Source organism: Syngnathus typhle, linkage group LG7, assembly GCF_033458585.1.
Source record: "Syngnathus typhle isolate RoL2023-S1 ecotype Sweden linkage group LG7, RoL_Styp_1.0, whole genome shotgun sequence".
Lineage (NCBI taxonomy): Eukaryota > Metazoa > Chordata > Actinopteri > Syngnathiformes > Syngnathidae > Syngnathus > Syngnathus typhle.
This window is the reverse complement of record NC_083744.1, coordinates 2,698,560-2,713,214: the sequence shown is the minus strand read 5'-3', so window position 1 is coordinate 2,713,214 and position 14,655 is coordinate 2,698,560. Positions and strand designations below refer to the sequence as shown.

The 14,655-nt window shown below is 40.7% G+C and overlaps 1 protein-coding gene across 9 annotated transcripts in view; it reads left to right on the top strand.

Annotated features, from left to right (window-relative positions):
- The window catches only part of LOC133157566 (anoctamin-1-like), a 149,053-nt gene that overhangs the window by 122,332 nt on the left and 12,066 nt on the right, over window positions 1-14,655 (top strand). For all 9 annotated transcript variants that reach the window (XR_009715031.1, XM_061284206.1, XM_061284208.1 and 6 more), the window contains 4 exons: window positions 5,000-5,111; window positions 5,268-5,325; window positions 7,450-7,550; window positions 13,354-13,496. Coding sequence is in view for 8 of the 9 variants with exons in the window: in XM_061284206.1 (XP_061140190.1) it covers window positions 5,000-5,111; window positions 5,268-5,325; window positions 7,450-7,550; window positions 13,354-13,496 (414 nt within the window). In the remaining variant the exon portion in view is untranslated. The remainder of the gene's footprint in view (window positions 1-4,999; window positions 5,112-5,267; window positions 5,326-7,449; window positions 7,551-13,353; window positions 13,497-14,655) is intronic.

Here is a 14,655-nt window from a genome sequence, read left to right as displayed (position 1 = left end):
GTATTAACCCCTAATCATGCCTCCAAAGAAAGCAAGTGGGAGCAGTAAAGCCATCCTAAAACACAGAGACTCTTAAAGCAATGCGACAGTAAGCGCCTGGCGCGATGGGGTTGCGCGATCGGACCAAATTAAGCTCCCTGCGCACTGAGGTCCATTTACATTAGGACTTTAAAATCATTTTCTAAATTTTAGCGACGGCTCTGTCACAATAATGCGACCAGCGCGGTGCAGTTGCGCGGTCGGCGACACTCTAGTGTTGTGCGTTCGGCGGTGCACTGCAGTTGCGCGATGGGACAAAATTAAGCTCCCTGCGCACTTAGGTCCACTTAAATTTGGAAAGTACATCAGGACTTTAAAAATATTTTCTAAATTTCAGCGAAGGCTCTGTCACAATAATGCAACCAGCGCGGTGCAGTTGCGCGGTGGGCGACGCGCTACGGTTGCCCGTTTGGCGGTGCGCTGCACTTGCGCGATCGGACAAATATGTACAAATGAAAAAATGCTTAAAAAAGGCAGGGATTCTTTGTCTTGAAACTGATTTTTTTTTTTCCATTATTTTTAACGGGAAAAATAGATTCGGAATTCGACCGAATTCGACTTCTGGAAAGGATTGTGGTAAAAAAACAAGGTTTGACTGTATTTTTGCTATACTTGTTAAAATTACATTGACATGTGAACTGGAAATGACAATAATAACTCATAGTGAAAGCCAAATTGAGCAAATTGGCTATTTCGGAAGTGTGTGTCAAACTGGTAGACCTTTGCCTTAATCAATGCCCAGGAAGTAGCTCTCGGTTTAAGAAAGGTTGGTGACCCCTGGTCTAGACTTTGTACAGGTAGAATTGGGTGTAATGTTTTGTTGCGTCTGAAGTGACTAAACCTTATGTAGTCGCTTCCCAGGACTGATAAATGGAGTGCTGGGATGTGTGCCTTGCACTTGAAGATACGAACGTAAACAGACGGAGAGTTCTGTTGGTGAAGGTGTTACGAATACAGTAATCCCCCGCTACGTCACGGTTCACTTATCGCGGCTTCAGTACACTGCGGATTTTTTCAAAAATTCAAAATAAAAATTCTACATTGAGGATTCATGGCACACAAGTGGCCCACACACCAGCAGAAGGTAGGGAGTGCCCACACAATTGCAGTACGTACACTTGTACCTTGTTATAAAAAAGTTCTTATAATAATAAGAATTCTAAAAACATATTTACAGTATTGTTATTGTACCTTGTTTAAATTGTTATAATAATAAAATAGTTGTAAACACATATTTACAGTATGTACACTTGTACCTTGTTAAAAAAGTTGTTATAATAATAAGAGTTCTAAAAACATATTTACAGTCTGTATACTTTAGCTACATCTACATGTTACACACACGCACGCACACGCACACACACGTATCATATTTACACTATTTATTAGGGGTGTAAATCGCGGGTTTTGTCAAAGAACTACAATACGATATTTGCCGATATCTTAAAGCCTGCTGCGATTCATTCACGATATATCGCGATATAGTGCTCTACGATCGATTTTTATTTTTTTTTTAATAAAAAATATAGAACAATATCCTGATTTATAACAATTCATACGCAAAATCAACAAGGTACTGCAAACTCTTTATTTAGGAAATTACAAGAGTATTGCAGTATACAAAGTGGTTATTTTAACACTGAACTTTGATGTCGTGTTTTTCCTTTAAATGTGCGGCGAGATTTGTGCCCCCTGAATATTTGATTACCGCATGGCAGGATTTACAAACTGCACGTCTTGTCGGTTGAGCCATCTTTTCTTTGGAATCCAAAGTGCTTCCAAACGAATGACTTGAAGCCTAAAGGGGAGCAAATTTCCTCGTCTTTTTAGACACTAGCCATAGCACCAGCCCAGGAGCCGCGTACTAGTTTTCGACTCCCCTTTCACGTGCCTGCTCTGCTCACAACACAACAACGCCGGGCGCACTGCTCCCGGAAAGATGAAGCAAGCAACAATGAACTGGATTTCAAAATAAAGTCGCGTCTAATGTCCGAGGTCAAACACGGCGATATAAATCGATGTTTACGTTTAGCATCGATGCCAATAAATCGTAGAGCATTATATCGATTAATCGATGTGTATCGATGTATCGTTACACCCCTACTATTTATACATTATTTTCTGTATGTCATTTATACTACGTATTAATATAGTATTTACATGTTTGAAACTATTATTTAATGTTCTAATGATAACATATGTACTTATATGGTTTATTATACATTTACTGATACACAAAAATTATATGTATGTTAATAATTAGAGAACTACCGTTTTTTTCCGTGTATAGTGCGCCCCCATGTATAGTACGCACCCTAAGAATGGCATGCTGATGCTGGAAAAAAGCTTGTACCCATGTATAATACGCACCCAATTTTTATGATTTTTTTTAAAAAAAAATTTAAATTTTTTTTTTTTTCTTTTTAAGTCCCAATGATCGTCACACACGCAGGGAGGCAATGGGTCCCATTTTTATAGTCTTTGGTATGGTCTTAACTAGGCTGGATGTAATTTTTTTTGTTGGCGTTGATTTCTCCGACTGCCCCTAAACGCACCACCGCGCTCCGTGCGCGCATGGGCTGCGGACGTGAAAAAGGCGGCTCTGTATGGGAGAGACGTTGAAGAGGAATAAAAACACCCTTGGAAACCAAAACTTGCCCCTCGTCGTGACTCGGAGCCGCAACAAATGTTTCGGATTTGTGTAGGGTACATTGTGACAGACAGCAAACTAGCAGGTGATCGAGCGAGCGTCTGATACAAGAGCATTGCGGTCGGATGGAGCGTGTTTGAAGTGAACAGCAGAGACGAAAGGAACAAGGCAAAGTGTTGTGAAATAAAATATTACCTGTAATACGCATTTTGTTATTTGCTGATTGAAACTGCTAATTAAACTGTGAATTGAAACTAATAGGAAGAAAACATATCTTGCTCTTAATATAGCTGACGTGTCTTGCGCATACGTTCTGCGCATCTGTAATGGCGGCCTCCGTATGACGTCCGGTCCGCGATGGAGATTAAAAACAAACAATATTTGACAATAACACACCATCAAGGATTGCACCATCGCATCAAACGATGTGTCGTCAATTATGGATTTTTTTGACTAAGTGTGTTGGGCAGGATGGCTGAATGCGATGCGCGATTGACAACAAGAAGAAAGGTGAGTTTTATTTCGGGGGAGATTTGTCATGTCTCGTCCCCAGTTTTGCTATGTGTCTAGGTTGCCATAGTTTCTGTTCGCGTCGCCCCTCTCTTCCTGTGTCACCTCAATCGATGTAACGTGTTTTGTATTTAAGTCCTGTCTGCCCCTCGCTCACCGTTGGATCATTGCATGTGTTACTGTCATTCTGTTCCTGTCTTTGGTAATGTCACCCTGTCTTTTTGTTCCACGACTTTGTCGGTCAGTTCTGTTGTTGGTTTTGTTGTACCATGACTTTCTTTAAAAAAAAATATATATATATATTTTTTTTAAAAGAAAATTAAAAAAAAATTTTTTTGTACCCATGTATAATACGCACCCCAGATTTTAGGACAATAAATTAAATTTTGCGCACTATACACGGAAAAAAACGGTACACTACATCGCGAATTCTCACCAATCGCGGATGGTCTTGGAACCAATTATCCGCAATAAACGAGGGGTTGCTGTACTTGCAGGTTTATTTACATTAGTAATCAACACAGTAAACAACTCATAACATAACCCTATTGTGATTAAGATTGTAATTCATTGAAGGAATTGATTCTACAATGATTTAGAGTGATTGTACCTCACAGGTGTCATATGTACGAAATAGATAACATCCACCACGTACGTCTGAGGAGCGCCAAATTGTTTGCCTTCACCTCAGTTCAAATACACTAAAATTGTGTTACAGCATCTGCACCACAAATTAAACCTGTTTTTATTGAGTCTGAAATCTGGTTTACTTTTTGTAAACAAGTTTGCTGGGAAGCGCAAGGATGCCCGGTGAGGCTTAACCTGTCTACCAAATTCAGAAATACATAATTACATAAATAAGAATTACATAATAAATGTGTACGAGTTTTGAGAAAACAGGCACAAATGGCAAACTCACAGTTGGCTATTAACGGACAGATAAATCTTGCCTTTTGTTTTCAGTTGAGGGAGTTAATAAAATGGTCTTTTTTGTTAGCTATCATGATCTACTATCTTTGATTGCAGTATAATGTGTCAGTCTTGGATCAGGGAGAGGACTCGGATGCAGAGTGCCAACAAAAGGTGTTTATTCTCACAGGCTGAAGACGGCACAAAAAACAAAAAGCGCCTCAAAAGGAGGGACAAAAAGGCTGGAGACAGCAAAAACCAAAAGCGCCTCAAAACGAGGGAATTACGATGGCAAAAAACACAACTAAAAAAACCACAGAGCTCAGGCTAGACAAAAGGTATCTTCTAAACTATGATCTCACAGGGGATTTCTGTTACTCACGCAATCGGTAGTGTTCAAGACGCACTGGCACAAGAAAAGGGGAAGACGCAGGCTATATACACACGCAGAAGGGTGAGGACACAGGTGCAGACAATTAGGGCCAACGACACAGGTGCACACAATTGGGATCAGGAGAGTCAAGTGGCCTGACGCACAGAGGAAGGACCCACGAACTGAAACGAGAGGAGAGTTACCAAAACAAAACAGGAAGTGACAATACGACGAACAGGACAAGACAAAAACGACACACAAAACCCGACAGCATGACATAATGCATTTAGTCAAGTCCATTGCATTGGATTTAAGCACAGTTATATTCCGTATTAGAGCAAGTGAAACTTTAAAACAGAGCACGTTGCTGTGTGATACATTTTAGGCACCTTAATAACCTACACACATCATACTGTGTGCCTTTTCACTCATTTATAGGTAAACTGGAAGTCACAATTGACATGAATTGAGTGAAGGAAGTGTAAACCTTGCAAACCAAAATGTGTTTTCTATTTTAGAGGTTCCAAAAACTGACAAGAATTTTGAGGAGAGACTCATATTCAAGACTTTCATTCTGAAGTTTGTCAATGCTTTCACACCAATTATCTACATTGCTTTCTTCAGGGGAAGGTTAGTTGTCTCACTGCAATTTTGGTTTATTTCATTTCATGTTTTTCATGTTTATTTCACTTAGTAGCACAAAAGACTGAATGTTAAAAAAAACAAATGATAAAAGAATGCATTACCATTAAACATAATAATCTAATCCTTTCATTGTCTTATCAGGCTGGTTGGCCGACCAGGCAACTATTTGTATGTGTTTGAATCCTACAGAATGGAAGAGGTAAGTCGTGCAATTCAGTTGAAAACAAAAGTTGTGACTGAAAATATTGTTGCACTCTATTATAAATAATGGTATTGAATCAATTGACCCCTGGTAGCTTTGACTTTCCCAGTTTGTATGTATAAATGTTCTGATGCACCATTCCAGAGTCCTGGGAAGTAGGAAATATACCACTTACAACTTTCAAGCTCTATGCCCAAAGCAATGGACGTGTATTCGATTGTGTTGAAAACGACATTCGTGATTTATTTTTCCTGTTAAATTTCTGAGATGTATACTGTTTCAAATTAGTTACAGATAGAGGTGCAACGATTACCGTTTTTTTCCCTGTATAATGCGCCCCCATGTATAATACGCACCCTAAAAATGGCATGTTGATGCTGGAAGAAAGCCTGTACCCATGTATAATACGCACCCAATTTATTTATATTTTAATTTTTAATTTTTTATTTGTTTATTTATTTTTTCCCAATGATCGTCACACACACAGGGAGGCAATGGGTCCCATTTTTATAGTCTTTGGTATGGTCTTAACTAGGCTGGATGTATTTTTCTTTGTTGGCGTTGATTTCTCCGACTGCCCCCAAAGGCACCACCGCAATCAGTGCGGACATGTGAAAAAGGCGTGCGGACATGTGAAAAAGGCGGCTCTGTATGGGAGAGACGTTGAAGAGGAATAAAAACACCCTTGGAAACCAAAACTTGCCCCTCGTCGTTACTCGGAGCCGCAACAAATGTTTCGGATTTGTGTCGGGTACATTGTGACAGCAAACGAGCAGGTGATCGAGCAAGCGTCTGATACGAGAGCATTGCGTTCGTATGGAGCGTGTTTGAAGTGAACAGCAGAGACGAAAGGAAGAAGGCAAAGTGTTGTGAAATAAAATATTACCTGTAATACGCATTTTGTTATTTGTTGATTGAAACTGCTAATTAAACTGTGAAATGAAACTAATAGGAAGAAAACTGAACTCTCGCTCTTTATATAGCTGACGTGTCTTGCGCATCCGTTCTGCGCATCGGATCCATAGTGCGCATGCGCAGTGATACTGCCTCCGTATGACGTCCGGTCCGCGATGGAGATTAAAAAAAAAAACAATAATTGACGATAACACACCATCAAGGATTCCACCATCGCATCAAACGATGTGTCGTCAATTATGAATTTTACTGACTTAGTGTGTTGGGCAGGATGGCTGAATGCGATGCGCGATTGACAACAAACAAGAAGAAAGGTGATTTCAAGTTTTATTTCGAGGGAGATTTGTCATGTCTCGTCCCCAGTTTTGCTATGTGTCAAGGTTGCCATAGTTTCTGTTCGCGTCGCCCCTCCCTCCTGTGTCACCTCAATCAATGTAAAGTGTTTTGTATTTAAGTCCTGTCTGCCCCTCGCTCACCGTCGGATCATTGCATGTGTTACTGTCGTGATGTCTGTTTGGTTTCTGTTCCTGTCTTTGGTAATGTCACCCTGTCTTTTTGTTCCACGACTTTGTCGGTCAGTCCTGTTGTTGGTTTTGTTGTACCATGATTTTCTTAAAAAAAAAAAAAAATTTAAAAAAAAAAAAATTAAAATTGTACCCATGTATAATGCGCACCCCAGATTTTAGGACAATAAATTCGTTAAATTTTGCGCATTATACACGGAAAAAAATGGTATTCAATTAACTAATCGACAAATCATCAATTGTCAAATTAATTGATATTTTTTTATAATCAATGGTGTAGTTACCATTTTTGATTTAGAAGTTCCTCAGATGCTCTGAATTCCAGCCTCTAAATAGTAAAGAATCCATGATAGCAGACTGATTATCTTTGCGTTTAATCAAAATAAAACTTTCTGTGAGTTCTTTGGAAAACAAGGAAAACATTTTTCCTATTCTTTGAAATATTCCAGACCAAACCAGTAATTTATGTTTTATGAACTATTAATTTAAACGTTTTTTTTAATAAAAAGATGAAAATTGGAATGGAAGCGTTTTTCATCTGAATTATCAAATAATCGATTCTTAAAATAATCATTCGTAGCAGTAAAATAGTTTCTTTTTCAGTGGGTGCTATGATTGTTGTGTGACAGTTTTTGTTTTTTAAGAGTTGACACTATTTCACAATTTTATTCTGAATTCATAGTGTACTCATGGAGGCTGTCTGATGGAGTTATGCATTCAACTGAGTATCACCATGTTGGGGAAGCAGCTAATTCAGAACAACCTTTTTGAGATTGGAATACCGTAAGTTTTCATCAGATACTAATTGTAATATAAAATATATTTCCATTTTAAAAATTTGATGTACTGAAATTATACTGAATATATTTATTCAGGGAGGAATGTTTCAACGAACTGTAAATCACAAGAATATGGTTGTGTTTCATCACAACCATATTCTTGTGTAAGCAGTCACTGCCAAGCAATCATGCAATAAAAATGTGCTTACCTAACACAGATCTCAACCACAGCAAAAATCTTGAAAAGTGTTAAATTACATGGTGGTTAGGATGGTAAAAGATGGTGCGTGAATGTGTATTGGATTTGGCCCAGACGAATTGGCTCAGATGAATTCTAAATTTCACCAGAAGATGGTGACAAAGCTTGACATGGGAGACCTGAAGGAGGGGGCCTGAGTAAGGCTTACTTAAAAGTTAGTTCTTCAAGTTCATCAAAATTAACTATTGGTAAACTGGTAAAGTTTGTTAGTTGAACCAGTCAACCTCCAAATTCCACCAGAAGGTGGTGCCAAAGTTAGATTGACTTGACATAGTAACCTGATGGAAACTAGTAGATAAGGTAAATTGTTAAATTGTTAGTGACTAGAGAAACACGACCTGTCTGAATTACGCATAGCCTCATACAATTTTGGATTATTTTATATTATTTTGTTTAATATACTTTGAAACAGCTTGAGTATTTTAATCTGCTAACTAGGAGAACCCATGATCATGATTACGATTATGTGTTAAAGAGACTATTGTGAAAACATGTTTTATTGTTGCAATGTTTAATCAACATGTATTCAACATTGATGTTCCATTTACACATGAACGTATAAATGTGAGCAAAGGAAAGAGGCAAGGGTTAATAGTGACACTGTGTGGTGGAAAGGCTCGGGTCCCACGCATGAGCGTGACCCGAGGTCACGTTCATCCGATTGAGGCCCGGGCAGATGTAACGTTAACAGTGATGCTACTTGGTGGAGTACTGCAGATGACTCATGAGCCTGGCTCAGAGGTTAGCTCATCCGGTTGAGGTTGGAGATGCAGCTGCAGTCTATTCTAGAATCAGTCCCTGGAAACACAGGTATATGACGTAATGGAAAAACTGGTACGAGCTGGCGTAGGACCCACATACGGAGGCCTATAAAGAGGTCGTCCTGACAAAGAACAGGGCTGCTCGCTCGCTGGTTCGCTCGCGATACCCGTCAGGGCTTTGCCCCTGCGGGCTGCCCGTGGGCCAAGAACGCCGATTAGACGAAGATAGATTTTTCATTCTTTTTGAGATTAGACCAAAATCTACTAAAATGAATTTCTAGAGTCTTCGAATTGGACTTTGTCAAATTTTAAGCGTAAAGACAGGCTAGGAGATGTGGACCTCGGTGCAGCAGAAAGGAGCCATTTTTAAGGCGTTGTCCTCTCCTTCCTTTAGGCCAGCCTGTCCTTTTAAACAGAATTCGGATTTTTGGAACAAGGAGAACCGATCTGATTTTGAATTTTCAATTGAGAGAACTTCGAGACTGAATAATTTTTGCTCTATTGAGATTGGTGAGTGGAATTATTGTTGTTTGTTTAATCGACAACAACAATCGAGACTAGTACCGTATTTTTCGGACTAAAAGTCGCTCCGGAATATAGGTCGCATTAGCCATAAAATGCACAATAACGTGAAAAAAACATATATAAGTCACTCTGAAGTATAAGTCGCATTTTGGGGGAAATTTATTCGACAAAATCCAACACCAAGAACAGACATGAACGAGCAACAACAGGCTAAACGATAGGTATGCTAACGTGACAAACAGAAACGAAGAGCTGAGAATGGGCCTGGCGTAACATTCATCCATCCATCCATCCATTTTCTGAACCGCTTATTCCCCACGGGGGTCGCGGGAGTGCTGGAGCCTATCCCAGCCGTCATCGGGCAGTAGGCGGGGGACACCCTGAACCGGTTGCCAGCCAATCGCAGGGCACACAGAGAGAAACAACCATCCGCACTCGCACTCACACCTAGGGACAATTTGGAGTCTTCAATCGGCCTACTAAGCGTGTTTTTGGGATGTGGGAGGAAACCGGAGTGCCCGGAGAAAACCCACGCGGGCCCGGGAAGAACATGCAAACTCCACACAGGTGGAATCGAACCCGCACCATCCTAACTGTGAGGCGGACGTGCTACCCAGTGTACCACCGAGCCGCCCGGCGTAACATTCAGAGTTATTCAAAAAACTACTACATAAATAACACGTTTATAAAACCATCTGTCACTCCAATTCATTAAATCCATCGATCGTCCTTTATGTCAACAATGGGTTTGGCTCGCTGACGGCGCTTGCACTTCAAAATATTCCACAGGCCCATATAACGATATATAAATTATATATCAAATAACTATTATATAGATTGGCTGGCAACCGGTTCAGGGTGTACCCCGCCTACTGCCCGATGACGGCTGGGATAGGCTCCAGCACGCCCGCGACCCCTGTGGGGACTAAGCGGTACAGAAGATGGATGGATGGATAACTATCATATAAGCAATAATATTATCAAACCATCTGTGTCACTCCAAATGATTAAATCCATCGATCAAATTCTTCGTCCTTTGTCAACAACGCCGCGCGTGCGCCCTGACGTCAGCCTCGTCGTTATTCCACAGATCTAGTATATAACTATATTGTAGCGTTAACAAAGTACAAGGACCCAAGCAGCGGCGTCTACGTCCAGGCATGTGGCGGTGTGGACTTCCATCCCCGGAGGTGGCACTTCCAGCCATGGAGGTGGAAGAGAGCTCCATAGAATAGGACCGGGCGTGCGTAAAAGCCATGTACGAGCCCCATCCACCGTCCTCGGACAGCCACCCGGCCGAGCACCGGCCCCCGACTTCCATCCACGGAGGTGAAAGAGAGCTCCGTAAAGTAGGACTGGGCGTGCGTAAAAGCCATAATAGTTTTTCAAACCTTCTGTGTCAGTCCAAATCCTTAAATCCTTCAAACTCTTCGTCCTCGGTGTCACTTACAAACAAAGCCGCTAATGATGCCGTTAGTACGTGGGGCCCTTCGTCATCTTCTGTCATCCCGTGATCGAATCTTTGTCCTTTATGTAAACAACCGCCGCGCCGCGGACGCCACTTGAAATTCAAATTACAGTAATCCCTTGCTACATCGCGGTTTCACTTTTTTTTTTTTTTTTTTAATTTTGAAAATTTGTGAAAGAATTCACATATAAGTCGCCCCCCCACCCAAACTATGAAAAGAAACGCAACTTATAGTCCGAAAAATACAGTAGTAATAATAATGATCGTAATAATAATAATAGTCCATCTATCAATCCATTTTCTGTACCACTTGTCCCTTGTCCCTACGGGGGTCACGGACGTGCTGGAGCCTATCCCAGCAGTCATCGGGCAGTAGGCGGGTGACACCCTGAATGGTTGCCAACCAATTGCAGGGCACACAGAGTCAACCAACCATCTACACTCGCACTCATACCTATGGGCAATTGCAAGTGCGCAATCAGCCTACCATACATTTTTTTTTTTTGATGTGGGAGGAAACCGGAAACCCGTCATAAGCGTTTTCTCAATCCACAAACACACAGGGCAACTACTGGCCTTCTTTATACTTCTCCATCAGTATTCGCAGAGCAAACAATTAATTAGTAGGGCTCTTTCTTGGCATGAAAACATATTGCTGCTCACAGATCTTAACCTGTTTTCTAAGCATCACTTCTATTACGCTTTCCCTTAACTTCATGCTGTGGCTGATCAACTTTATGCCTCTGTAGTTACTGCAGTTTTGCGCATGACCTCTGTTCTAAAAAAATAAAAAACAGCACACTTTGTCTCTGCTCCTCAGGCATCCGCTTAATTTCCATGATTTTATTAAACAATCAGGTTAGAACCTCAACTGCCATCTCTCCTAGACATTTCCGTGCCTCCACTGGAATGTCATTTGGGCCAACTGCCTTTCCACTTTTCATCCTCTTAATAGCTGTCCTCACCTCATCCTTATTTAGTTTCTCCACATCATCCCACCATTTCTCTCTCACATTTTCTTCATTCATCAGCTCCCCGTATCTGCGTGGGTTTTCTCTGGGTACTCCGTTTCCTCCCACATTCCATGTTAGGCTGACTAACCACTCCAAATTCTCCGTAGGTGTGTTTGTCAAAGTGAATGACGCTGTTGTTTGTCTCTATATGTGCCCTGTGATTGGGCAGCAACCAGTTCAGGGTGTACACCGGCCTACGTCCAAAGACTCCTGGGTTACGCTCCAGCCCATTCGCAACCTTCATGAGGATAAAGCAGTTCAGAAAATGGATGGACAGATGAAAACTTTCTTTGATGACAAAGAAGACACTGCAGTGACACAAAACAACCACTAGATACATTTGGTTGACTGTAACTGAAAAGAGTTTAATCTATTTCTGTCAAGGTTATCTTTTTTTCTTTTTAAACTTCACATTTGGTCTGAATGTACAGATCACACACGCGAGACATAGCGGGAACATAAAACTCTATTTTTGGCAGATTCCATATTATCCATCCATCCATTTTCTGTACCGCTTAGTCCCCACGGGGGTCGCGGGCGTGCTGGAGCCTATCCCAGCCGTCATCGGGCAGTAGGCGGGGGACACCCTGAACCGGTTGCCAGCCAATCACAGGGCACACAGAGACAAACAACCATTTGCACTCGCACTCACACCTAGGGTCAATTTGGAGTAGTCAATCGGCCTACCAAGCATGTTTTTGGGACGTGGGAGGAAACCGGAGTGCCCGGAGAAAACCCACGCGGGCCCGGGGAGAACAGACAAAGAATTTAGTCGGCACTTGACTCGGATAGCGACAATTACAGAGACAGACAAAAATCCACACGCCGTCCGTCTTCAGTCAGTCCTATTTTTAATGTTCTCATTGTCGTATGGCGATGTGGCATCTTCATCTTTTTGTACCCAAAGCCCAATGAACACACTAATGCCCAAATTAGTACACTCTTGCCTCACTCACAAATGAGTGTGCGCTTTTCTCCAAAGAGTCACCAATAAGAAATTCAAAACAGAATTCCATTTTATTCTGTCTTTTAACTTTAGAGTTAAAGTTACAGATATCTGGCCTCTACCTTCGTGCTAACACCAGCTGTGCAGATGAGGGAGAAGGAGCATTGTCTTTTTTCCAGTATGTACATTTAAAGGTGGCAGATGTTTGCTTATGTACAGATATCCTTCAATAACATGCTCAGGCCAGGTTCAGGGTTCGGTTGATCATGCCATTTGAGTTCAACTGTTGATTGATCATCTCTGCAGCCTCCTCCAGTCACACCGTTCTTATTAATAAACAGATCAAAATCACCTGACCTGAATCCTATAAAAACAGTTTAAATAAGCATGCATTTGCAAATATATTGTGGTGTGCATAGTTTACTTTGGATAAACAAATGTATTACAGTGGGCAACGTTATCCCTGGCCACATACTCTGAAGTGATCAATAGATAAGTAAAATTATAAATGATGGTCTGAAATGCCTCAACTCTTCAACTTTTGTCTCTTAAAACTACAACCGGGACGTATGGACAGACCAATGAAAATGCCTAATTCTGGTTCACAGCACTCTTCTTTGTGGCTTGACATTTTTTGTTCACTTAAGAGGTCCTTTAAGGAAGATCAGATGAAAAGTGTGTGAATTAATGTATTTTATAGATAAAAATCCATGTATTTTATAGAAAAAAAAACGTGGTATTTTATAGATAAACACGAAACAATATCCTTTCTAAATTCAAAGCATTGAAATCATCAAATTATCTCAATCTTAGTGTGTATTTGTTCATTCCTCAGCAAGCTAAAGAAGCTTATTCGCTACATCCAATCAAAGCAAGGCACTTTTCAAGAGGAAGAAAGGCAGAAGAAGTTGCAGAGATATGAAATGGACCGCTTCCTGGAGCCATTTTCAGGGTTAACACCTGAATATATGGAAATGAGTGAGTATCACATATCAAAATCTAATTTTCTTTGTTAAAGGAAAAGTAATGGAACGCTTTGGTTAGCATGCCCAGCTTTTTTAAAACATCAGAATCAGAATCAGCTTCATTTGCCAAGTTTGTGCATGCCAAACAAGGAATTTGACTCCGGTTGATCTCAGCCTCTGTACAACATTTAAGTGACTAACAACATTCAGGTGACTAACAACATTTAGTTGGCAAGAACAGGATATTATTGCCCAGTGATGTCTCTGAGACTCTACTAGTGGTGTGAGTACATCAAAACATGTTGCAGGCAATGAGGCATCAACCTCAAAATCAATAAATATTTGCAAAACAAACAAAGAAAAAAAAACAATAGAATTGTCAATTTGAGCATTAAATATGTTGCCGTTGTGATGTATTCATATGAATATAGGTGGAAAAGGATGTCCCAATTTCACTGGCATTGGGGTTTGTATTTTCATTATCTATAAAAAAGAGCTGATGGATCTGCGCGGTATTTCAAAAGAGTTGAGCAGCTCTCAATTTACCCCTTGGTCTCTAGTATGTGCCCATTGTCACCTATGGGGTGACAAGCTCTGTGTCATTCTCAAATGGATAAGGTCAAAAAGACAAGCTGTGGAAATTATTTTCCTTCACAGGGTGTCTTCTAGTTAATGCTCACAAAACCCTCAGGAATATAGTCATCAAGTGTAATTCATTCATTAAGATATACCGTTTTTTTCCGTGTATAGTGCGCAAAATTTAACTAATTTATTGTCCTAAAATCTGGGGTGCGCATTATACATGGGTACAAAAAAAAAAAAAAAAAATTTTTTTTTTAATTTTTTTTTTTTTTTTTTTTTTAAGTCCCAATGATCGTCACACACGCAGGGAGGCAATGGGTCCCATTTTTATAGTCTTTGGTATGGTCTTAACTAGGCTGGATGTAATTTTTTTTGTTGCCGTTGATTTCTCCGACTGCCCATAAACGCACCACCGCGCTTCGTGCGCGCACGGGACAGCAAACGAGCAGGTGATCGAGCAAGCGTCTGATACGAGAGCATTGCGGTCGCATGGAGCGTGTTTGAAGTGAACAGCAGAGAAGAAAGGCAAAGTGTTGTGAAATAAAATGCACAGAACGGATGCGCAAGACACGTCAGCTATATAAAGAGCG